The sequence below is a fragment of the Acinonyx jubatus genome, chromosome D1, assembly GCF_027475565.1.
Source record: "Acinonyx jubatus isolate Ajub_Pintada_27869175 chromosome D1, VMU_Ajub_asm_v1.0, whole genome shotgun sequence".
NCBI classification, from domain to species: Eukaryota; Metazoa; Chordata; class Mammalia; order Carnivora; family Felidae; genus Acinonyx; species Acinonyx jubatus.
The window spans coordinates 46,322,888-46,350,199 of record NC_069390.1 but is presented as its reverse complement, the minus strand read 5'-3'; the positions used below and the strand labels follow the sequence as shown (position 1 = coordinate 46,350,199).

General features: G+C 34.1%; 1 protein-coding gene across 2 annotated transcripts in view; it reads left to right on the top strand.

The window, feature by feature from the left end:
- USP47 (ubiquitin specific peptidase 47) overlaps positions 1-27,312 on the top strand; it is a 108,066-nt gene that overhangs the window by 31,113 nt on the left and 49,641 nt on the right. Inside the window, exons 2-9 of one of the 2 annotated variants that reach the window (XM_015068719.3) lie at positions 2,857-2,916; positions 8,573-8,776; positions 12,064-12,177; positions 13,641-13,779; positions 18,805-18,901; positions 20,638-20,783; positions 21,333-21,412; positions 23,724-23,873. In XM_015068719.3, the coding sequence (XP_014924205.1) occupies positions 2,857-2,916; positions 8,573-8,776; positions 12,064-12,177; positions 13,641-13,779; positions 18,805-18,901; positions 20,638-20,783; positions 21,333-21,412; positions 23,724-23,873 (990 nt within the window). The remainder of the gene's footprint in view (positions 1-2,856; positions 2,917-8,572; positions 8,777-12,063; positions 12,178-13,640; positions 13,780-18,804; positions 18,902-20,637; positions 20,784-21,332; positions 21,413-23,723; positions 23,874-27,312) is intronic. The other variant, XM_015068720.3, reaches the window with a different exon arrangement.

The window sequence follows — 27,312 nt, the reverse complement described above, 5'->3', positions numbered from 1 at the left end:
TGGGGAAGGTAAATCCAGTCTACTATGTCATCTTGGTTCATAGTGGAAGTTTCTTGGAGATAGATAATAAACAAGTAAAATAATGCAAATACATCAAATGGCCAAAAGTACTCTGGGGAAGCCTGAAGCAAGGAAGGGAGATAGATGTCAACTATCAAGAGAATTGTAATTTTAAAAGGATAATGAGAAAGGAGCGCTTAGTCGATTGTGTCAGTCAGACTCTTGATTTTGGCTCAGGTCATGATCTGGTTTGTGGACTCTGTGCTGACAGCATGGAGCCTGCTTGGGATTCTCTCTCACCCTGTCTGTCTGCCTTTACCCTGCTCTCTCTCTCTCTCTTCCTCAAAATAAAATATGAACAGAAAAAAATAAAAGGAAGATGAGAAAAAGACCAGATTGAGAAATTGACTATTCTGATTTTCTTTTGCTATATAACAGTCTGCCCCCAAACTTAGTGACTTTTGCTCATGGGTGTGCAGTTTAGGCAAGGCTGGGCTGGGACAGCTCATTTATGCTTTGCTAGGTATCAGCTGGGACAGCTGAAAGGCTGAGGACTGGAATTATCTGAATGCTGGTGTTCACATGTATGGTGGTTGATGCTGGTTGCCAGCTGGGATCTCATTTGGGCTGTGGCTAGAACATCTACACATGACCTTTCTATGTGGCTACTTGGCTCCCACACAGCATAGTGGCTGTGTTCCAAGGGCAACCATCAGAGAGAGAGCCAGGTGGAAGCCGTATTGCCCTTTCTACCTCAGCCTTGAAAGTCATGTTGGGTATTACAAGAAGTCACTAAGGCTGACCCATAATTAAGGGGACTGGAATTAGACTCCTATTCTTGCTAGGAGACATGAATCTGTGGACGTATTTTAAAGCCACCACAATTATATTTGCACAAAGGAAGTAAGGATGTTGAGGGGAAGAGCATTCCAGGTAGAATGGACAGAAATGCAAAGACTCTAAGGTTGGCAGGTACCTGATTGCTTAGATTTGTTTACAGTTGAGTTCCTGCTGTAAAATGGCAGCTCCCTGAGGACAAGGGCTTTGTTCCCTGCTGTTTTCTCAACACCTAGTGTTTGACAGATAGTTGCAGTTCTTATTTGTGGAAGAGATAGCCTTTTGGCACCGTGTTTCAAAATCCTAAAAATTAGTACCTAACCTTTGATCTAGTAATTCTTTGGGCAGTTATCTTTAGGAAGAATAGTGTATACATAAGCAAAGCTGTAGTGAAAATTTGAAAGTGTCTAAATGCCCATTAATAGCAGATTAGTTAAATAAATTATAGTTTTCTATATAATGGAACACTGTAGTTTTAAACTACATGTTTTGGCACAGAAAGATAATTGAATATTGAGGGACAAGGAACAGAATTAAAATAATAGTGTACAGAATGATCTTATTTGGTTAATAATTAGCAGTCTATATAATATATTCATAGAATGGAGAGGGATCTGATAGGATGTATATCAGAATGTTAATAATTGTTATAGGTGTTATTTTATTGATTTATTTTTTAAATGTTATTTTTATGAGTGTGGGGTGGGGAGGGGCAGAGAAAGAGGGAGATAGAGGATATGAAGTGGGCTCTGCACTGACAGGAGAGAGCCAGATATAGGGCTCAAACTCACAGACCCTAAGATCATGACCTGAGCTGAAGCTGGATGCTTAACCCACTGAGCCACCCAGGCACCACTATAGGGGTTATTTTAGGGTTGCTCATTAAAAAGGTTATTTACTGCTATTATAATAGAAATACATTTCTATTGTAAAAGCAAATAATGTAAAATGTTTTCATTGATGTGGAATAGTATCCAGGTTACTGTAATAAAAAGCACCTTTATTTATTAATTAAAGAAGGTGGAGGAAAACAAGATTTGTACAGAAAAAAGTGTGAAATGGTGTAAAACCAAGATTTTTCAGGAAATTATCTCCTGATTATAGGTTATCTTTATTTTCTTTTGAATATTTCTGTTTCCTTAATTGGAAAAATAAGCTTGTCTCATAATAAGAAAAAGATTTATATTAAAAGAAAATAGCTACAGGCGGTAGTGATAAGCAGCTTTACTTTAAGAATATTTATCATGTTAAAAATCCAAATTTATAAACCACCTAAATCAGGGATCTCTAGGTTCCCCTGTAAAGTTTCTTTAATGGACTCAAAATATTATGTGACTTAGGAAGAGAAAGACAAATACTGTCTGATCTCACTTATGTGTGGAATCTAAAAGATAGAACTCCTGGAAGCAGATTGGTGGTTGCCAGAGGAAGAGGGTACAGAAAATAGGTGAAGGTGGTCAAAATGCACACACTTCCAGTTCTAAGATAAGTAAGTATTGGGGATGTTACGTACAGCATGGTGACTATAGTGAACAATACTGCACTGTATTTGAAAGTTGCTAAGAGAGTAGATCTTATAATTGTCATCACTAAGAGGAAAACAATGTGTGAAACAAATGTTAGCTAAAGTTAGTAATCATTTTGCAATATATACACATATCAGATCTTTATGTTGTATACTTTAAATTATTACAGTGTTGGATGTTAATTATATTTCAATAAAACTGGAAAAAATATGTGGCTTAGAACATTTGATTTACACTTAATTCTGGAGCTACCACTCCTTGCTAATATTAATCTTTACCACTATAGCACAGGTTTTCAGTAACCTTACAAGAGTAATTGAGCCCTAAAGTAAAAATTAGAAATGTAAATTATGAATAAAATCCTAGGTGGTATAATACTCTAATACAGATTTGATTGCAAAAATGTCTTTAGCTTAATTGTTGTAATTTCACTGTCTTACCTTTTTATTTTAAGGAAATAATTTGTAATTCATTTTGTTCTTATATACCATAGGATGTGTTTTGGAGATGCAGACAAAATATCTTTGATGAAATGAAGAAGAAATTTTTACAGGTAGACTGCTGATGTAATTGCTTTAGTATGATAATCAGCAGAACAAGTAACAGCATGTTGGTATTTTTATTTAATAACAAGGCATGTCTTAAGCTTTATGTTTGTTTGGCTTATTTTATTTCAACCTGATTTTAATTTTAATAAGAAGAAAGTCACCTTACATGAATATGCACCTTATTTTTAACATGTGAGTCAGGGGGAAAACCTAAAAACTATGGAACCCTTTGTTTTGAGTTTCAGGTATAGTTGTTGTCTGTTTTTTATGCAGATATATTTCATTTTCTGAAATATTAGTAGTGCTGTATTGAATCATTTAATAACTTACAGAGTCAAAACCCAGAAATCTTACTTGAATAATTAAATAAAACTATTACCTTCCTAACAGGCTGACTGCATTATAAACCTAAACTTTGCTGTGATGTTGCATCCCATTCTAACCTTTACTTAATGCCTCATTTTTCCTGGGTCCTTTAGCTCTAAAATTTTTTTTCTTCAACGTGCTTCCTTTAATCTCTAAATGGTCTGTGGCAAGAGACCATTTAGGAAAAGATCATATAACATTGGAGTTTACTGGGTGGGGGCAGGGGGGATAGGATGGGGGAAGGTCGTAGAATGGAATGGATGGAGCATCTTAAAAATACAGTTTTTTAAATGTGAGTTAGGGCCCTCCATCATTGCTCCAGTAATTGTCACTTGTTAAAGTAAAATATCTGAATGAGGCTGATAAATTTAATAAGTTTCAGTCAGCAAAAATATTCATTCCCTCAGTTCTCTTTTTTAATCTATGGCAGTATTCACTGTGGGTACCCAGAAGGGTAATGTGCTAAGGCCTGATTTCTTAGCTCATAGCAGCTCCTGTACCAAGAAGTAGGGAGAATGGACTTTGTGTGTGTGTAAGTTTACAACCATAATGTTATTCCTTGTAATAACATTGAAAAGAAGAAAGTCTTGAGAGAAAATGGGTTGATTATTAAATTTAGAGGTCAAGAGGTCCCTTTGTAATGTTTTAAAATTCTTTATATTAATTTTGTTTCTTAGAAAAATCTGCATCTTGGAAACTGAGTTTTGTTTGATATTAAGTTGTTTTCTACATGCTAATACATTCCAAATATATGCTATCAATTATACACCTTGCTTTTAAAATAAGGAACACCTAGGAAGTGTTTTTTAATGAAACAAAAATTATGGCGTTAATTTCAGAGAACTCAGATTTGAATTTAGAACTATTAGGAATGCCAAGAAAAGGAGATGCCCTGATTTAAGAAGTGAACATGCTGTCAGGCAGACTCTGAGATCCCTCAGACAGAACAATCTTGTGTCGACCTCTGCAGGATATCCCTAGCAGCGAGCTTATCTTTGGAAGAAAATACGTTTTCAGTATTTTTATCCCAATATTTATCTTTTGTAAATAAGACTGTGGTTTAAATTTGTTCTTTACTTTGTTTTTTCAAGAATTCTTTCTTCAGAGTATGTTAGGAAATCCAGCTTTGTTTCTGCAGTGAGCACAGACGGGCACAGACCAAATGCTCTGTTAGCATGCACAGTCGTAACTGCTGTGGACTTTTCCCTTATTCTCACTAGTCTAATATTGCTATGAGTTGCCCATAAAATAAGTGGTTTTAATTTTATACTTTGTATCTTTTTTCTGTCTAGATTTTCTGTGTAGAGAACTTTGTGCCCATCTCATAGCTCACTTAAGACACATGAAATATTTTCCCAAGTGGAACATTCTTTAGGCTTTTCTAAAGCTTTGCACTTGTTTTCTCTTATTCATCATAAAACTCTTTTAACTCAAAAGCTGTGCTCTCTTTCCTAAATTATGATGTATCCTTAGATGCCTTACCTTAATGTTGCATCTAGTGTTTACATGGATACCTTCCCTGCTCTGGTATGCCAACACCACCATCACTACATCCTTTCCATCTAGTGCTTGCTGTGCTTCAATGTGTTTAAGTACATTTTTGTTGTCTAAGGCTGTAGAACAGCCTACCGCAAAACTTAGTGGCTTAAAACAACAACTAGTTTATTCACAATTCAGTGGGATGGGATCTGGGGCTCAGCTGGTCAGTTTCTCTGGTCTGTGTAGCATCATCTGGGATCATTACTTGGCTGCATTTATCTGGGCTTTGGATGGCATGTCCAAGAAGGCTTTTCTCCGTTATTAGGCACCCCAGTGCTCCTCTGATGTGGCCACGTGTTCTCTCTGTAGGGCTTCCTCATAGCATTGTGGTCCCAGGGTAAGTGGGATTTTTTGTTGTTGTTGTTGTTGTTGTTACTCATAAGAGGGGATGTCCCAAGAGGTGCAAAATCAGAAGCTGCTAATTTTTTTTAAGGTCCTGCCTTAAATCACACAGTGTCACTTCTGTCACATTCTGTTGGTCCTAGATAGTCACAAGGCCAGTTCAGATTCATGGGAAGGGGAAAAAGATAATGAGTGGCAAAGAATCTAGCCGTTTTTCATTTACCTCAAGGTAATGCTTTTTCCTTTGGGTGTAAATGGGCTCAATCAGGGGCAGAGCTCCAAAGAAAACAAGAATGGTAGCTACCCTATTTTCCTAATTCCAAGATACACCTTTTTACATTTAAATGTTTTGGAAATCTGCATGTTTAATAAACAATGTAGAGGTTTTTTTTTTTTTCTTAAAAAACTGTTATAAAGTTATTGTTACACTTTTATTGATGATATCTGAGAATTGAGAAATGATTTTTTTTTCTTACCAGGTCTGAGATTGGGGGGATGTAAGGGGAGTGATTAGTGTTGGCAATAGTGTTATGAAAAATTTACATGTAGTCTATGGATGATAGCCATATGTTAGATTAAATTAGAAATAACAGGCCAGAAGGCAGAGTCTGAAGTAATAAGATTTTTAAGTGGCTAGCTTAGAGCCTTAAAGAATAGCAGAGATTTTTGTTTGTTTCACTTATTCTAGAATTGAATTCAAGAGTAAGGTGTAGTTAGCTCAGAAATTCTGCTTATAGGAATTTTAAGGAAATAGAAAAGCACACAGTTATATGTAGATGTTCATCACAGAATTATTACTAAAATGTAATGAAGTCTAACCTAAGAGTGAGTAACAAAGAACTGATAGAACAAATTATTATTAATCCATGTAATAAAATACTATCACCTGTTAAAAATGGTAAGTTAGAAAAAGTTTGACATGGAAAGATTACATGATACATTTATTAGTAAAGAAAGAAATTACAAAACAGCATACATATTCTAACCCAGTGTATGTGTTTTTAAGTGTGCATGTGTATGTGAGCAAATATATTTGGAAGGATATACTCCAAAATGTTAATAGTTATCTGTGTGTTATGGGGTTACAGACGATTTTTACTTTTTTCTTTATACTCTTCCTATTAAAAAAAATGAGCAAAGTTATTTTTATACAGTTCACAGAAAAGAAAGCCATTGTCCTTAAAAAGAATAAAAGGCACACATGAGATTAAATTTTGTGTTTACTGTAGTACATTAGTCTTCAGATGAGATTCCTTTGGGGATAATTTCTCCACATTTTTTAGTGGAAAGGGAGGAGGAGTGGAGTGGAAAGAGAGCGCCTATACCTTATGCTCACATATTTAGGGGAAGAGGCAGGGACAGTTAAGGTCTGGCCGCGTTATTCTTGTGTATGCTATTATGCTAACACTTTGGATTTCTGAATTCTTTGGTAGGGTCATCTTCTAGGACCATCAATTCTAGTCTGTGTGAGGTTTTAAAATCTGGCCCCATGGTATTTTATAGTTGGAAAACGTGAATCTACTTCTGAAGTATATTGTTTGAAACTATGAAAGTGGATCTTTTATATTTGAAAGTTATTTTGAATTGTTAATTCTTTTACTGTAAACTAGAGTTTAAAAAGGCCCACTTTATGTTCCTCAGTTTGGGATTAAAAGGTGTGAAGCAATCATTACATGTTTTAATATGACACCTTATGTTTGTAGAGGAAGGCTTTTTCCCCCCTTTCTGAGAATCATTATTAATGCTCTTTTTTGTTATCCTGTGTATTTTATAGAAATGTATTTTCCTTTTTTCATTTTTAAATGAATTATTATTTATAATTAAATATTTTGATTTGCCTAAATATGGTAGCCAATGTGTAAAATAGTCTATTTAAAATAGATGACTACTTTAAACATTATACTTATTTTATAGAAATTTATTTTTGTTCTAAACTACTTGGATTAACCTTAATTTAAATAATCTCTTGCAAACCCAAAACTGTATATACCAGAAACAAATTATAATCGTATTGCTCCACCAAACAAACAGATAAACCTTGTGGCTATCCTGTCTTCAGTACTATTCAGTAATTCAATAATTATTGTTTAAAAATGGGTAATATAGAAGTAACAAAAGGTTGGAGTTGATATTGTTGTAAAAGAGAAGGAAAGAAATAAATGATTGTATACGTAACCGGTTGTAGAGTTCATATTTCTGTAAAGCCTGTTATGGGGATGGTGAGACTTACCCCAGTTAAATAACTGCTGCAATTGATTTTGAGGGGAAGCAAGAGATTTGCATAATCAGATTTGCATGTTAAAATACTATTCTGGATTGAAGGAAGATAAGATTAGAAAAAGTTAAACCTCTCATGAAGCTATTGCCATAATCTTGGTATAAGATTTTGATTGCTGCAGACAGGAATAAAGAGAAAGGAGGACGGCTCAAGAGATATTCAGAAGGTAGAATTGACGGAAGTTTGGTGATTTTGTGAGGTGAAGAAGAGGGAAGAGATGAGGAAGATGCTCAGAACTCTAGTTTCAGCAGCAGGTAGATGATGGTGCCATTCACTGAGTTTGGCATTATAGGAGAAGGAGAGAAAGAACTTCTTACATTAAAGTATCTGATGCAGCCTACTACCCCTGTGGAAAGAAAAAGAAAAGCAGTGTCCTTCAACAGCTTGAGAGGGAGGGCAGAGCTCCTTGGAGAATGTCTCCTTTGAAAACTTTTTGTCTTGATAATTACTGAGTTATGTACTGGATGCAAAAGCAGGAAGAAAAATTTGTGACCCTAACTTCCTTCTACATTGGTAATTGAAAAATTTTCCCCCCTTGCTTTTCTTTACCTGCCTCTGCTGGCTGATCTGTTTACATAAGCTTGTCAGTTCCCAACACGTTGATAAATGGGGCTTTTGGACATCTGGTGTACAGATACAGTAACACAAAGATCAGGATGCCTGGTTGCCTGTGCCCCCTAGTTAGGGATTTTCCAATTTTAGACAATTCACACTTATTTCTACACAGTTCCCTTTCTGTTTCTTCAGGAAACCCAGAAATGCTAGATTCAACTGTGCTAATGACACATTTTTAAGGATCATATTTTATTATTTTCAAATGAAAATTGCTCAAGTATACTGACTTCACACCTTGTTGACCATTGATTTACAGCCTTAAAAAGGCAAAAGCAAATATCCACAAGAATGACTGTTGATTCTTAAATATACCCTAGTTTTTCCAAAACAAACACATAAGGTGCTTTATATGTCTGGCATATCCATTACAGTGGATTTCAGACATAACAAAACAGTAATACTAGCTTAGAGAAAATAATATTTTGTGGGATATGTTTACATTTAATCATAGAAAATATGGCTAATTATAATTGTTTTGTTTTTCTTTAAAGATAAACAATGTTTGTTTGTTTTAATTTCAGATAGAAAATGCTGCTGAAGAACCTAGAGTTTTATGTATAATACAAGATACTACTAATTCAAAGACAGTGAATGAACGGATCACTTTAAATTTGCCAGCTTCTACTCCACTCAGGAAGCTCTTTGAAGATGTGGCCAACAAAGTAGGCTACATAAATGGAACCTTTGATTTAGTGTGGGGAAATGGAATCAATACTGCTGATATGGTAAAGCCCTAGACTTAAAGCATGTTCTCTTAAGCTGCTAATAATACTGTAATTATTGTTATTGTTATTAATGAGTATATTAAATCCTGAACCTTTTTTAATATCATAAGCAAAACTGTAATAAGTAATTTAAGAGCCCATGTGCAGCTCAATAATTGGATCCCTCTTCGTCCTTTTGCCTTCATTCTGGATTTAACATTTGCTTGTCCTAAAGTTTGCAGAATGACATCAGTTTTTAATTCATTCATGTAAAAGGACTATCATATTGTGTCAACTATAAAAAATTTTCCAACATTTACTGCATGGAATATTACTCATTTTTTTAAGTGAAAAAAACAGGATATGGGACCATGTGTATTTTATCTAATTTTTGGAAAAGAAGAGAAAAATGCATGTATAAAGGAAAAGGAAAGGAAGGATATACACCCATGTTAACAGAGATTATGTGCCATATACAGTGGTAGGCACCTGATAGAAGCTTGGTGTTACCGTGACTTTTGCTTCAGAGATCTCACAGTGCTGTTGTAGAAATAGATGTATTGCCAAATAATTACACTAACGTGTTTGAAGTAATCTATTGTAAGTTTGTTCTGAGTGCAAAGAGGAGGCATTGATCACTTTTGCATGTGAGAGACCATTTTAGTTGGATCTTATCTGCACTATCAGAATAATATTGGAAATGGTATAACTGCTCACCAATTAAAACTCAGGTTCCCTAAGCTAAGCAAGCTTGTAAACAAGCTACAGTGGGTCCTTTAAGACTTTGTAAACTAATTTGTTTTCTTAACACAAATTTCCATGCTTTTCCATCTCCATGTTTTTGCTTACATCACCTCTTTCTGTCTGTGTGATTGCTATTCTTAAGTTCTCTAGGGAAATACCTCTGATGGGAAATGAAATTGAATGTGTTATCTCTGTCATATTTAGAGAGCAGAGTTTTAATTGGGTCCATAGGTGAATCAAAGATGTTTGATGTTGCTTGATTTGCCCTTAAAATCCATGGTATTTTGCTTTCTATTCCATAATCTATTTGCATTTTTAAAATATAGAGCTAATGTTTTAAAGTAACCAACTTTTCCCTCTGAAATTGATCAGTAAAATTGGTAGTCCAACAAGATATACAAAGAGAAGTAATATTTAATCTGAAACTCTGAATGCTCTGTTATATCACCACGTAACTTCTAATGTTGCCTCTTTTTAAAGGATAGTTCTGTACCATCATGTGTGTCTCCCCAAGTCTTATGTACCTTTCACTTTTAAGAAACCTTACATGATGTTTCCTCATGCCACCTTATAAGTAATCTTTCTCTTTATACCCTGATTATACTTCCTCTTCTGCTATACCACTTATCAGAGCCTTCTTTTTATTGTTATTCATTTGTATCTTTCCATGTGGTAGAATGTGTATGTTTTAGTGGCTGGGACCTCGTAGTAATAATTTTGCATCTTCCATAGATAGTCTCCCTAGGCACTCTAAAAATGTGTGTTAAATTAGCACCTACATGGGGCGCCTGGGTGGCTCAGTCAGTTAAGCATCCGACTTCGGCTCAGGTCATGATCTCACGGTTTGTGGGTTCGAGCCCCGCATCGGGCTTTGTGCTGACAGCTCAGAGCCTGGAGCCTGCCTCCGATTCTGTGTCTCCCTGTCTCTCTGCCCCTCCCCGCTCGTGCTCTGTCTCTGTCTCAAAAATAAATAAACATTAAAAAAAAAAAAATTAAATTAGCACCTACACTATGTTTAAATAGCTCTATGTCAGGATTACCTTCTTCTCTGTGTGGCTATGACTGACTTCAAGTACTTGACTTCTGTATTTTTGTTTGCTTACTGTACATTTCTGAAAGCATACTCTTTGCACCTGCTTATGTATACTTACGTGAAAACCTAACCCACATAGCTACTCACCACCTCATACACATAGATTTGTTGAGGTAAAACCTCCTGTGTATTCCAGCTATATTATCTGATCTCTTATCAGAGAACGTAGAGGACCCAAACATACCTTTCCTCCTTCCATGTGGCTTCTCTTAGCTTCCGATTTTCTATGTCCCATATTGCTCATGGATTTCTAGATGTGAGCCTGTTAAGAGAGACCATATAAGTTTGTTATTTTATGTACTTAACACTTATTTTGAACTTACTATGTGCTTAGTATCATTCTGTTATGAGGCTCTATACAGAAAATCTCATTTAGTCCTTACAACCACTCTGTGAGGTAGGTGCTATTACAGCCTCATATTATAGGTAAAGAAGCGGAGTCATGGGGAAATGGAGGTAACTTGCTCAGAGTCACACATATAGCAAGTGGCAGCATCTTTTATAGGTAGGTTTTGTATTTTTATCCTTAATACCTATACTTTTATATAATGTAAGTTCCTAAGAAAGGCATTTCCATAAAATAAGTTTTTCTAAGGAGGCATTCCTCATGTCATGGAAACATTAAAAACATCTTTTAATATAACAAAATAGTTTTAAAACAAAAAGAATGGGGTGTTCATTTCATCTCTTATTTTTCTCAACAATGGACTAGTGTGTGGGTGAGTCCCTACTGTAGACTTGGAGCACACAGAGCTCCATCTGTTGTCCACCAACCAGAGTGTATCAGAATGAAATTGCCCTATCAGATAAAAGAGTTAGGTAAAGATTACAGATCTTAGATGTTTAATTTTCAAAAGAGTAATCACTTCTGTCCTCCTGGAATCCTCTGGATCCTGGCAGTGAACTTGAAATAGGTTATCATTTACTAGGACAGGTTGTTCCTTAAGGAGTCTTTCTGAAAGTGCCCATGTTGGTATATTACATAATTATTTTGGTTAGGTTGCTTAGTGTGTTGCTTATCTGGGAATTCTCATATTCATATATCAAAACATGTTTTTACAGTTATTATATAAAATTATCTTTAGCGAGTCTTCATAAAAATGTGTTACATACTATATTGCAGACTTTTTAGAGAACATAGAAACACAGATGTTTATAATTTTTTTTGCACAATACTTAATATTACTTCTTAGCCTTACCTTTTTTCTCTCCAGTTTTTTTAAATGTTGGGAAATGTGAACATCTGGGATACCTGTCAGTATATGTACTGTCACTGGGCTTAGCCACCCTAATATATGAGAAAATGAGTTAATTCCAAGTCTAGATTAACAGAATTTACCAGAATCTTCACTTTAAAAAACAGTGTTTGAGCACAAGGATTGTGGATATGTGTTCATTTACATATTACTTGTTTTATTTTATTATAATTAATGTTCCTCATAATCTGAGATATTTTATTTTATGCCCATAGGCTCCACTGGACCATACCAGTGACAAGTCTCTTCTTGATGCTAATTTTGAGCCAGGAAAGAAGAACTTTCTGCATTTGACAGATAAAGATGGTGAACAGCCTCAAATACTGCTGGTAAACTATTTAGAAAGCCCCATATTCGTATTTTTTGTGGACTCTCACTGTTGAGAATCAGGATTCCAAAGGAAGGAGAAGAGATATGATTTGTAATTTATATATAATAAATTATTTGTCTATTTTATGTTGGTTTGTTATAAGTGTATATGTTAATAGGGTAACAGTGGATGTCCAAAGCACTGTTGTGTGTGTATATAGTCCGTTGCTGCACTGGGAACAGAGGTTGCCATCTTCAAGGCTACCACCATGACAGGGTTGGGGTGGATCTAGGATAAAATAGAATACCACAGAGATCTTCTCCTCTGTTTCAGTGGCCTTTCCGTTGGTTAAGTATTTGCATAGTTGCTGTAAGTCCTTGGCAGTTATGCCTAGATTTTTCTGTATTTTGGGGTAGGGACAGACCCACAGAATTCTCTACTCTGATGTTTTTGCTATCACTCTCCCCCCTTCTTTTTGGAAGTTTGCTAGTTTGTAAGTTATGTGCTTTATTTCTTTTCTTTTAGTATTTGCCTTTCCTGTGTGGTCCGGTGGTCTTAGAGGTCATCTAATCCAGTAACTCCCAATTTGAGGGGCATTCCTAAAAAAAATTGAGAAAACCTGGTCTGATTTACCTTGTTGTTTTACTGACTCAGGAAAGTAAGGCTCACAGAGTTTATGGACTTTTTTTTTAGAACACTTCTCTTCAATGAAACTTCACTCAAGAAAAGTTCTCTTTGATGCTTTTCATGTAGAAGTCTATTGTGAATTAGAATACCTGTCTGGACAGTAGACAGTAGTTAAACAGAGCATCCATACTGAAGCAATACTAGAATATGCTCTATCCCGTCAGTTACTTTTATGATATCTCGAGAAGATTTTGATTTGTCTGAATGACATTGAAATATAAATTAGCTATTAATTTAGGGAGCTCTAGATCCACAGTTTGGGAATTCATGTTTTAAAATGCATAGTAATTATTCTTCACCTCCGTCTTAACTGCTTATGCTAAGTATATATCCCTGAATCCTTTTTCACATCTTTCTCATTAATAGGAAGTTTCTTACTGGAGACAGTAGGAAATGATCCATTTTACCCAACACTTTTTAAGTATGCCCTATCTGCCAGGTCTACTTGGCAAGGATGATGTAAAAATGAATGATACACTCTTGTCATCAAAAGAGTTCACAGTGGAACTTTATCCTTCTCTCATAAACAAAATTTGAAAAAGAATTAGGAAAGTTACAAAAGTAAGAACTTTGAAAGGAGACCAGAGCATCTCTCCAACATGTTTTACATTGGGTGTCTTTTGAGTCTTCCTGTAGGAAATGGTGAGGGTGTACATTCCTTTGAATGTCTTGGTGGTAACTGTAAGGCCTCATGTTTTTTCATTGCCTCAGCAATTAGTGTGGTTTTTGTTTTTTTTTCCCCATTGTTTGAGCAACATGTGCCACTCAGTAAATATTGGTTGTGCTGCATTTTAGGAGGATTCCAGTGCCGGGGATGATAGTGTCCATGACCGATTTATAGGTCCACTTCCAAGAGAAGGTTCTGTGGGCTCTACCAGTGATTATGTCAGCCAAAACTACTCCTATTCATCTATCTTGAATAAATCAGAAACTGGTAAGATTTTTTAATTATGGTGAGGGTGGTTGTATTTTCATAAAATCATACTGTGTTAGACCCAGAGTAATCTTGGAGATCTCAAGCTTAATCCTCTCATTTTATGAGTTAGAGAACTGAGACCCAAAGCAAGGTTACTAGGTAGCATAGATAAAATTAGAGCCATATGTGGTTTCCTTTACTCTCAACTTCATGTTGGTTTTACTATATTGTTATTGCCACTCTTTAGTAATAAAGTAAAAAATATTGAGTGTTGTATTTTGAAGGAAGACTTTTCTTTTTGATAGTTTTCTATTTTGAATTTTATCTTAAATTCTGAAGCTGACTTTCTTTGGAAAGGAATGTTTCCGTTATATCGTTTTGGATCAGAGTAGACTAAGGGGGATACTTCTGGTTTTTTTTGTTTTTTGGTTTTTTTTTTTATTTTTATTTTTTTTAACATTTATTTATTTTTGAGACAGAGAGACAGAGCATGAACAGGGGAGGGTGAGAGAGAGGGAGACACAGAATCTGAAACAGGCTCCAGGCTCTGACCTGTCAGCACAGAGCTTGACGCGGGGCTCGAACTCACGGACCCAGAGATCATGACCTGAGCCGAAGTCGGCCGCTTAACCGACTGAGCCACCCAGGCGCCCCAAGGGATACTTCTGTTTTGAAGCAGATGGGCTAGGCTTATTTTATTAGACCTACTGTGTCACCTTGTAGTTTAATCAAATTGTATGTTTGAAATTAATCATGTAATTTTAAAATTCCTGTTAACTCTTTTCTGAACATTATAAAGATTTTTGAATTTTTTCAGTTTTCTCAGTATATATAAGATTGGTTAATTGCATAAATATAATCTGGGTTCTTTTACATAACATTTTATCCTACAACAAACCTTTGCAATAGATAGTATTATTTATGTTAAAAGAAATGGAAACTGGGCTTCCAAGAAGTCTTTGATTGCACAGCTGGTAATGCTAGGTGTGACTTCAGAACTTTTACTCTTAAAACTTCAAAACTTCAAAACAGTCTGGGTGGCTCAGTTGGTTAAACGTCCGACTTCAGCTCAGGTCATGATCTCACAGTCTGTGAGTTTGAGTCCCACATCAGGCTCTGTGCTGACAGCTCAGAGCCTGGAGCCTGCTTCCAATTCTGTGTCTCCCTTTCTCTCTCTGCCCCTCCCCCTGCTCATGCTCTGTCTCTCTCTGTCTCAAAAATAAATAAAATTAAAAAAAAAAAAAAGAACTTCAAAACAGAGATGATTTTAAATATTATATGAAATACATAGTATAAGAATAAAATTATAGCATTACATTGCAAATTGTGTTCTAATGTGATCTGTAATCTTCTATTTTACTATATTTTGTAATTAAAATGTAGAATAATTTCCTTATAGCTGATCATTTGTACAGGCTTAATCGTGTATTTTTTTCTGGAAATACCAGTAAAAGATGGTTGTATTTGGTGTTTAGGATCATTTGTATCCATAGAACTTTTCGCAGTCATGTACCAGGAATCAAAGAATGCAAAATTATCTTCTGTTTCAGATAATTGGAGGTAATAAAGCTGTTTATCATTACACTGTCTAGAGTAGTGATTTTCAGATTTTTATTTCTTTAAAAATCATTTGGGGATACTTGTTAAAAATGTAGGTTCCAGGGCATTACTCCCCAGAATACTGGTTGGATAAATTGCATTTTGTTTTAAATAAGCACCCTAGATTATTCTGAGATAGTTGGAATACTTTGAGAAAGTTCCAGATTTAACAAATTAGGATTCTTGGAATATTTGCTTTGTATTCTCACAACCAACTTAGTCCTTTAATAGGAGTATTTACAGAACTCCTGCCTTGTGCTATATATTCTATGGCTCTATGATGCCCATAAATTCCTAGAGAGTAACTTACACGTTAAAAAAAAAGTTCTTTCTTTGATTGTGCAAGTGTAATACATGTTCATTGTCCTACTTTAAAATGAAGAAAGTGAAAATCACAGTACTACTAGCAGAAACTACTTATAGTGATTTTGCTTATTTCTGTTGCAAATGGGGGTATCAGGTTATGAGCATTTTTTGATTTGTATGTATTTTTTCCTTAATACTATATGATAAGCATTTAAAAACAGTATTCCATTGTATAGTTTAGATATTTAAGCTAATTATTACTGATGTTATGATGAACATTCTTGTACATAAGTTTTTATTTTTATCTCTGATTATTCCCTTTGGGTAAATTCTCAGAAATTGAATTACTATGTTGAAATTTAATTTAAAAAATTTTAGAGGCCTTTGATCTACATTGTCATGTAATGGTAGCCTTCATTTCCAATTATTGTTTCTCACACACCTCTACTCCCTTCCTTTTCCCTACCTTTACATTTTCCCTCTAGTGTTCTAGGGGTACTGCCTTTCTGAATTAAAATAGTCTATAAGCATCTAAAGGAGTTGTTCAAAAATAATTTTGTTATTGAAATTTCATTTTCCTTAAATTATTGTAAATCTTGGTACCACGTACCAAATGTTTTTATTGGAAGATGCTGTCATGATTTTGACTCAGGACTCTAGGAACACATTTCTCCATAATGCAAGAGGTTTGGAGATTTGGTGTATTCTTTCCTGTCTCCCCTCCCTACCAACTTTCCCATAGCCAGCCACTGTTTTTGACAGGAGGTGGTAGGGGTGGACAGGGATGGGGTATTGTGTGTATGAACATTAAGGGGCAAGGAGTGGATTGAAGGCTAATGAGGACTTGCAGATGATTAGAAACTTTGTAACTAGGGTGCTTCCATTATCTGAATCCATGATAACTGTCCTTGGCTGGCTTCTTTAAGAATTCTTTTATTTTATCAGCTCCAGGAGTTGGCCTGTTACATCCTACTTCATTTGGCCTATTTGATGCCTACCTTGTTACCTGCCGGTTCTGTTCAGGATTTTTTTCTGCATGTGCCCCTCACAGAATGGCATGTTTTCATCTTTTCCCTTACTAGCTCACACTTACAGTATTGATTCACAGCTATTTCAGATATAGGACCCACATGGTAACAGTTGTCATTTAAGTTTGTTGATTTAGACAGTGCTTAATGACAAGATTTCTGTTATTCAGTAGCACTTTTATTAGTATCACTGAAATCTTCATAGTTTTGGAAAATAGTGCCTTTATGTGAGACACTGCATTCTTTGCAAAATATCGTGCTAAATGAGGTACAAAGGACCATAGGTTTTTCTATATGATTTTTATTGCTAATGACAAAATAAAGAGTAATGGCAATAATTAAGTGCTGTTACTCCTTCCTTTAAACCCTCTTCTCCTACCACCCCTTTTTTAAGCCCAGGGAAGGGAAACAAGGTCACATATAAATGATACATGATTGGTCTATAGGTACACAAAGGACTGTAGTAGTAGTCATCTTCACTGTTGAGGGATTGGGGGAAGGAGATGGAAAAGAAGGGAAATTCCAGGCAGCCTCAGCCGGGAAAAGTAGAACAACCTGGTCTCATGGCCAAAGCACTGTTGTTTGTGGGGAAGAATCTGTTTATAATAACTGAGAATGAAATAATGCTTCATTATGAATAATCAGGCTACATATCCTATAGACTTGTGTTATTTGTAAGTCATATGCACTTTCCCCTTAAGTTCACCTGCTTCTGTGTTAAGTAGTAGGATAAAGAGATAATTCAGATTTGATCCCTCCCTTCACAGTCTGATGGGGAAGACATACAAGCAAATAGGTCATTACTGGACAGTGAGCTGAAGCCTCTGATATGGATTAAAGACAGACTGCTATGAGAACAGCTCAGGTGGGGGGTGGTTAGGAATTGAAGCAGTTTATAATTCTATAACAATGTAGAATAGAATATATAAACACAGTATTCTTAAATATGAAAGGCATTAGAAATCAAAACTTGAACCGTAGTCCAGAGTAGCTACTCGATATCTTCTTAGAACCATGCAGATAATGTGGAGTCTGTTCCTCTTTTCCACAATTGACCAAGGCTTAGCATGCATATTTGTTTGTCCTTTCATCATTTTTGGCAATATAGTTATCCACAAAGCCTACCATTTCTCAAGACATTTTGATAATTGGGAAGCTGAAAAAGTGTTTTAAAAGGCTTCAGTGAACACCTTCAGCATCTACTGAGAAAAGATTGAAGGTTTTTTGTTGTTTTGAAACACCCAAGTCATTTAGTATTAAGTGGGAGTGAGTAAGCTTAATTATTAAGCAAAGTGTTTACCACATTCTCTTCACATAATGAGGTAAACTAAAATGATGAGACTGATTTTTTTGTGTATGTGTATCTCATAAACTGGGCTTGAAGTCTACTTCAAAAGAGACATTCCAAAAATGTTCTCAACAGTGGTAGCCATGTCCAATCAGATTTATAAAGCTGAATAATTCTAATCATTCACTTCAATTTTAAGTTCCTATATGCTTCTCCTTTTTTCCCTCCTCCCTTCCCCCCTCCCTCTCTCTATTCTTCCCTACTTTTGACTTCTCTTTTTACTTTATAGTTACTCTTGCAGAGTGTGCTGATGTATAGAATCTCATACTTCATGGACTTGTTAAAATAGAGGAAGTCACTCCAAGTTTTTATATAATGAATTTATCTCCTATGTTATTAATTCTTGGCATGAATTGGTTTATAGGGCCTGATAGCAAGAGATAGCTGGTTCAGTTCAGTTTTCCTATTTTGGGTGTGTGATCATTAAAGTAAATTTGGGGAACAAAGGTTATTTTTATGTCAGTTAAACATACCTATATTGAAGTATTCCTCTTTAAATTTTATTAAATGCTAGATAATACCCATGCATATCTCTGGACATTAAACAAGATATCCTCACTTGTTCTGCGAAGCAAGGTTTTTACATAGAGCACATTTTAGAAAAAAAGTCTTTCTTAGGTGCTATTGAAAAATTAAAATAATTTCCAATTTAGTAACCGTAGTCTCTCAGTTTTCACTGTGCATTCAATTCTTATTAAGCTTTCTTTTTGTTATTTTTAATGTAAATGCTGATTTATGTGTATTTGTGTTTTCTTTTTAAAGGATATGTGGGATTAGTAAACCAAGCAATGACTTGCTACTTGAACAGCCTCTTGCAGACACTTTTTATGACTCCTGAATTTAGGAATGCATTATATAAGTGAGTATTCAAAAAGATTTTATAAATAAAATTGATTTAAGAATGAAAGTATAGGTTTTAACTAATAAAATCTAATTTACCTTCTTACACTTATTTGTAAAGTTTGGGGCATTTCTCACTTCATAAAGACACACCTTGAATAGTATTTAAGAAAAAGATCTTTTGAGAGACTGGCATATGAAAAATTTGTGCAGAGAGAGAACCAGAAATGTAGACTAGCAAAGGATAAAATTAATAAGATTTACATTTGGGATAAGCTTACTTTATTTAAGCTTCCCTCACTTATAGCTTTAACATCTTTATTTTTTTTTAAGTTTATTTACTTATTGATTTTGAGAGAGAGTGAGACCAAGCAGGGGAGGGGCAGAGAGAGAAGGAGAGAAAGAATCCCAAGCAGCTGTCAGTGCAGAGCCTGACTTGGGGCTCAATCCCACGAACTGTTGAGATCATGTCCTGAGCCGAAATCAAGAGTTGGGCGCTTAACAGACTGAGTCACCCAGGTTCCCCTAGCTTTAACATGTTTATAAAGAATTGTTGTCTGCTTTTTGAGATAATCCGAATATGTAAACCATATTCTCCTTTCTTTTCACTTCTCAGTTTAAGAAACAAAGATATCTTTTTAAACTTACAAACTTTGTTTCTAATTAAAATATAATGTTGGGTGTGTGTGTGTGTGTATGTGTGTGTCTGTGTGTGTATGTTTATAAAAGACAGTATATACACTAGGTATTTTAAAATGCTCTCTGAAAGAAATTCCATATTTAGATAAACTCTAAAAGTCAGACAATTATTTTTGTGAGTATCTAATAATACATTTACTATGCCCTTGTTTTGTATATTTTCTTTAAGGTATATATAACTTATTTTTTAAGACATTTCAAAGTACAAATTAACTGATTTTTCCTTTTTTTGTGCTATTCTTATACAGTATCCTTGAAATTATTGCAGATATATATTTAAAGTATTCTTAGAACTTTTAATATTGATTGTGTTGCTCAGACAGCACTATATTTACATTCATATGTAAGCTCATCATCTAAGTTTACTTGTGGAAATGGACATTGTAATGAATCCCTCTGTACCCATCACCCAGCTTTGGATTTTATCAACTCATGACCAGTCTTTTTTATGGAAAACTCTCCATTCTGATTATTTGGAAGCACACCCCCATCACATCATCTGTAAATTATCTCTCGGGTCAGTGCAGAGGTTTTCCTGATTGCCTCATAATTTTTTTTAAACAATCTGTTCAAATCGGGATCCAAACAAGAGTCGTACAGTAAAACTGTTATGAGTCTTAATCTATTTTAATCCCCTTCCATATTTTTTTCTCCTTACAGTTAATTTTTGAAAAGATATATATTGAAAACTGATGTCATTTTTCCTGTACTTTTCCACAGTTTGGATTTTGCTAGTTGAACGCCATAGTGTCATTTAATATTGTTCTGTTCCCTGTATGAATTAATAATAAGGACAAGAGTCTTGATCAGATTCAAGTTCTGTGGTTACTTTTAGATGAGCTTTGCCTTTCATTTGTGTTGCTTTCTTAGGCCTTTTTTTTGTTCAAGTCTAAATTTCTTCTGAATTTATGAATTAGAGAAAGGCTACTATTTTGTTGGATAATAATAGCTTCAGTTAATATTCAAAGGTCTTGCATTATATGATGTTAACATTAATGATGTTTTAAGAATATAAAAATATTTTATAACTAATTTTCAAATATTTTATTTCAATAGATGGGAATTTGAAGAATCTGAAGAAGATCCAGTGACAAGTATCCCATATCAACTTCAGAGGCTTTTTGTTTTGTTACAAACCAGCAAAAAGAGAGCAATTGAAACCACAGACGTTACAAGGAGCTTTGGATGGGATAGTAGTGAGGGTACTAATTCTCTTGTAATGATAAGTGTTTCTAGTATTCAAAGGAATTCTGGGAGACAGTATTATAAATAATATGTATTAACAGTTAATTAACTTTACCATAAACCTTTTCATTGCTTTTTGCTGGGACTTAGAAATAACTTGTTTTTAAAATTTAAGTTCTCAGGGTAAATTTTTGAACAATTAAAATTTTCTTGTAAAGTAAGTTTGGTTAAATTTTACTTTTATGTACTTAAATGAAAACTTTTAAAGTTTATTGTCCTAGATTTTTCTTAATATATTTCTTAACTCTACAGTAAAACATAACAAAAATAGCAAATATCATAGCACCATAAAGCATGTGTTACTTATAAAATACTAAGATCTCTTGATTCTTTTCCTTGTGATTACTTTTTCATCACTATAATGTATAGTTTGTGTTCTTTGTTTAATTTAGAATTATTTTGTGTAGACTTTTCCATGTTCTTGACAGTTTGCTTTTAAACAGAATATTGATGTTTTGTTATGCTAAATGTGTTGCTGTTTTTAATTAAATTTTATCTTAAAATAGCTTGGCAGCAGCATGATGTACAAGAACTGTGCAGAGTCATGTTTGATGCTTTGGAACAGAAATGGAAACAAACAGAGCAGGTAATTCATCTTGGGTTGAGGGGAATGTCTTATAATAAATCATTCATAAGTGACTTTTATTCTATTGAAATGTTTTAAAACTTTGGGAATAGTCCAGTTGTTAAAGTACTGAATGGGGAATTGAAAGTACTAGGTTCTCACTTGGACATTAACTGAGTCATACAGATCCTCATTAAACCACCTTAGACCTCAGTTTCCTCCTCTTTAAAATAAGGAAGTTGGGTTTTGTGATCTAGATGATCTCTTTTTAACTAAAAACTGTGTAATTCGTGTGTGTGTGTGTGTGTGTGTGTGTGTGTGTGTGTGTGTGTGTGTTGGGGATGATTTTTGAACAGTATTTTCAGATATTTACTAAGTAAACTATATAATCTATAGCAGATTAAGTATATTGATTATTACCTTCATTTGACCAAAGAGTTATGCTTTGACATTTAGGATTCCTGTTAATCTGTGACTCTATTTTTCTTCCAATGGAAAAAGAACATGTTAGAGGTGGGGAGAGCATTAGATATATCACTGTGACATGAAGAGTTAGGTTGAACTGGGTGGGTGGGGCTCAAAACTCAGTAAGGAAGAAGGTTTATACTGGCTCTAATGACTGGAGATCACAGGGATAAAAAAGGGATACTAATCTGGAAGATAGCCCGGAGGGTCTGCCCTCTGATTAGAATTATTATGATGGTTTGGGCCAGAGTTTTTCAAACTGGAAGTTGTGATCCTTTTGTGTGTTATGAAATAATTTTAGTTAATAAACATCAACAGTTAAAAAAATGGAATAGTATAGACAAATATAAGAGAACATCACTAAAGTAACAATAAATATTATTTTGTGCAAATTTTGTTACACTTAGATGTACTCGATTGTGATGTAAATTATTCTCTTACTGTGTGTGGGTTGTTACCAAAACTGATTGAAAAACACTGGTTTGAACCATTTAGAAATGCCCTCCCTGATGTAGAAAACAGAATCAAATATGACTGGGGCACATGAATGAAGAAGGCTTCATTATATAAATGGTATTAGTATAGGCAATGATGTTGGGTCCTAATTTAATGCTAATGTAAGTCCTAGATATTTGAAGAGAGATAAATTTATGGAAGAGGTAGACTAATACACTTTCTTTTCTATTCTTAAGAGATATTGAAAAAATTTTAAGTTTACATAGTGATCTAGTTTCTCTACATAGTCCTATTGTATTTTAGTAACTTTATGTAAGTGGTATTAGGGGCAGTTTCTTCTTCATAGGTCTGAAGTTATTCTTCCCCTTATTGTGTCTCTCTGTGGGTCAACAATTCCATTAAGATCAGCTGAGGCAATCCTGCGGCGTTCCCAAATTTTGGTATAAGAATTTTGAAGCAAGACATTCACATGGAGGGTCCTTACTTAGCGAGTTAACTAACTGCCTTTTTTTGGGCCAGAAGAACCCCATTTGGCTAAATTTGGGGATTTAGTGAGAGATCCATTCTTTTAAATGAGGATATTTTGACGGAGATGGAGTTGAAGATTTTTTTTTTAACTTCTATACATTACAAAGATTGCAGTATAATGTTTCCCCTCAGAATTGTTTTATGTTTAGTATTGAAAGTTAAAGTTTTATTTGCACCTTGAGCTGGAAGATACGAGTTTAGAAATCAGAATATATTCTTGTGAGAGTGGTGGCATGCAGGTATAAAGCCGTAAAAATAGCTGGTTATTTAGCTATGTAAGTATTAACATGCCTAAAATGATAGATGTATTCTCATCCTAATGAAAAGATAATATGAGGCTTAATAGTATGATAAATTGGTAACTGATTTCAACAAAACATATTTTAGTAGTGGAGTTTTTAGTGATAAGAGAAGTGAACTAGTCAATTTTTGTGCATTGATTCTTAAATTAGTGTTAATCTATTTTTATTGATTTTTAGTTGACTTGTGTCAAAACTTCATTTTTTATAGACTTGTAGATAAATTTTTTAAAAATTTCTTTAATGTTTATTTATTTTTAAGAGAGAGAGAATGGGGGAGGCGCAGCGAGAGGGAGACACAGAATCTGAAGCAGGCTCCAGGCTCTGAGCTGTCAGTACAGAGCCCGATTCGGGGATTGAACTCACAGACTGCGAGATCATGACCTGAGCTGAAGTCGGACTTCTTAACCGACTGAGCCACCCAGGCGCCCCTAGACTTTTAGATAAATCTTAAAGCTCTCCACAACTTCAGCAATAAAGAATGAATATCCTTCGAAATTTATTTTTAAAAGCAGGTATTATTGTGTTTTTGTGTATTTTAAAAATGAATTTTAAGGAATACTTTTTAATGTTTTTATTTTTAGGCTGATCTTATAAATGAACTATATCAAGGCAAGCTGAAGGACTACGTGAGATGTCTGGAATGTGGTTATGAGGGCTGGAGAATCGACACATATCTTGATATTCCATTGGTCATCCGGCCTTATGGGTCCAGTCAAGCATTTGCTAGTGTGGTGTGTACCTTTCAGCTGACTGCTTGTGTATCCATACACAGAATACATAATAGCACAGTGGTATAATCTATTGTGAGGTAAGTATCATCCTAGATACACCTTCTTGGGTTGTTAGTAATTCCTGCTCTTAAACTAGCAAGATCTAGAAGATTTTTGACCCTTCAGTGAGTCCTAATAGTGCATGTATAAAAAGGAAAGTGAATGCAAATGTATGGCCTCATGGTTTAGTATTTTATTCTTTCTGATAGATGACTAGATTATCTCACTTTATCCTTTTCCCCTATAAATAGTCTATTTTATAAACGCTGTTTTGTGACCATTTTTTTGTATCAGAAAGTACTTTTTGTTTTGTGTGCCTATTTCCATATATTTTTTAAAATTGGGAAAAAAACCTCTGGTTTTTATGATAGACAGAGGCCACATTTTTTAAAGGAAACATCCCTATTCTTTAATTTAAAATCATGCATTGTAGAAGCACAGTAATTTGAAGAATCAGATGTAAATTGATTGATTAAAATTAGCTTAATTATTTATATACTGAGAATCCACTTGGGAGCTTATCTAAGATTTTCTCATTCTTATCTATATCTTAATTGCTTTTTGATAATTTTATTATTGTATTTTATTGTATTTACTTACACAAAAGGAGAGTCATGGAAAGGAGTTTGAGTTTTAAAATTACAATGTCCAGAAACATTTATTCTGAATCTATTAGGAGCCAGGGGAGACTTTCAGAGTCATCTTATTTTGGGCCTTACTTGTGTTGTTATCAAGCTGATGGTGGTTTGTAGCTAAAAATCAGTGTTTTTAAAGCTACTCCATACTTTTATCCTTTAAAATAGTGCATCTAGTATGATTTGTTCCTCTAGCCTCTAGGACAATTATTTCCCTTTGCTTTTTTCTCCTACTTTCATATGGCTATCAAGAAATTATAAGAAGTTATGGAATCAGTCCATGGAAATCCAAAGTAGAAGACCTTTTCTGAATAGTGTAAGATTAAGTCTTCTTTCCTGCACTGTGTTTCAGCCCCTTTCCTGAATAGATTTGAGAAATTTTGTTAATAGTACCCTTTGTAAATTGCCATTCTAGGTATAGAAGATTGGCCTTGGTGTAAGTGGCTAGTTTTGTTTTTCATTTTTGTTTTGTTCTGATTTTTGATTTTTATTTTTTAGTTTAAGGTAGAAGTGTCATATTGAAAAATTCTTGTCTTTTAATACTTATTTCCTAATCGTTTTTAATATTGGCACTTTAGCAGAATATACTAGGGAAATATTTGGTAGTCTCAGATGATAAAGACAATTTTTTCTGCGTTGCTTTGGTTATGAAAGTATTTTTTATGAAAGATTTTTCACATAAATGTTCAGTTTAGTTTTTTTACATATTAATTGAATGTTGAAGCTGGTGCTGTTTGTTTTGTTATATTGGCATATATTTGAGTATTCAGCAAGTATAATTGCTTAGCTAAATCTTTTTGTCATTATTTTTTCACCTGCTGATCTACCACCACTCTCTTAAGTATGTGATAGAGATAGCAATGGAGTGATTTGGAGGATACTTCTGGAGAAGTGAAAAAAGACACATTTCTAAATGACATTCTCCAAAGGTAGTATCCTCCACTGATACATGGATAGTGGTGGTGTTGATTCAGTGGGAATTGGAAGTTATAGCTATGAAGCAATTATGTGAGCAAGTTTATATAACACACATGCATGCGCTAATAGGGCTTGCAGAAGGGAACTTAAAACTTGCTAGATTTTGCTGGAATCTCTTTAGGGAAATTATAGCAGGTGAACTACCCAAGATAGGGGTTCTAAGGAGGATACTACCTTCAGAGAACTTTAGTTAGAGGTAAGTAAATTCCCATTATTTTCTGAATTCAAAACCTATAACCTACACTTTTGAAGCCACAGAAAGCATCACACAGCCATCTAAAATTAGTTTTATATCACTGCTTGCCATTGTGTATTTTGTTAGTTCTATGTGTTTTCAAAAAGAATTAGGTATAAATGTGGATTGTAAAAAATCTAGTTAAATTTCGTTCAGACTATTTAATATTTGGCTTAATTTGACTTGAACTCAAAATTTATTTTCTTACTTTTATTAACGGACTCTTTCTTGGATATATGCACACACATAAACACATGTATATACTTACACGTACATTGATAATTCTGTGTTCTGTTTACTGTATACTCTTTTCAATGAGCCACAATATAATAGATACGTGTATACCGTGAGGTTAACACCTGATGCTTAATCTCAGACAATTAAGTGTGAGGTTCTATTAAAAATTAAAGTTTTTTTTTAAACCTTCATCTGAAACATCCAGTTTCTAGAGTTGTTTTATCTCTGTGTTCAAACAAATTTAACTTGAGAGTAATATTCGGATTAAAATAGGAATGGAATTAGCACTTAGCTAATTTATCATTATGACATTTATAATAAATTTTTATGGTCATCTTTCAGCATGATTGATAGCAGACTACTTTTTAAATGAGTGCTAAGAATCGCCTGCAGTTTTTAAAATAGCTTTTAATGATATTTTCTTTATTGAATTGCATTTTAGTCATTATAGCTGTGGTATTTATTAAATTGCTGGTCTTCATTTTGCCTGGCCAAGTGGGAATCAGTGTTTCATGGTTCTTTTGCCATTCTCTTATCTCTCAGATTGAGTTCTTTTTAACACTCCATCTCCAACAGGATTTAATAGAAGTTTAGGAGGCCTCTTTGATTAAATTTGGGAAATGGTATAACTGTAATCCTCTTTGAGAAGTTAACAGTACATATTTTATTTTAAATGCCCTGAGGTTTCCTGTAGTAGAGAAATTTACTTAACTGTAATTTTTTTTACTGTGGGACATTTGTTACCATTTTAACAAAAATTCCTTTTTTTACCCTTTAAAAATTTTTTTTAATGATTTGTGAGATAACTAGAACCTTTTCTTTTCATTGATTAGAGCAGTCTAAACAAATCTCTCTAAATTTCATAATCAAAGAAACTTGCATCTGCTTATTGCTAAGCACATTTGAGAATATATTATTATAATGAGATAGTCCTAAATACATGCTAATAATAGATAAAAATTGGAAGTATTAATTTTTACTGACAGCATATTTCACAAATTAAGCAAAAATGGTATAGCCTCATAGGTTTGACATTAACTAGGGAGAAGCTTGTCTATTTAATGGTAAATTTTCGACACTATATTTTTATGTATATCTTTTGTCATGTAACATATTTATTGAGTTGCCTACTCTGTGTAGGCATTGTTTTAGACCCGTTTTCTATTTATATACTTTTATTCTATTATTAGGTAAGTACATTTAAATATCTTTATTATCACAAAATGTATTCAGAAGTCTGAAATTGGGTTTATAAGTGTCTTTGGAAAGATCAGATTGTGTGAAAGACTTCTGTTCCATAAGTAAACATAGTTTA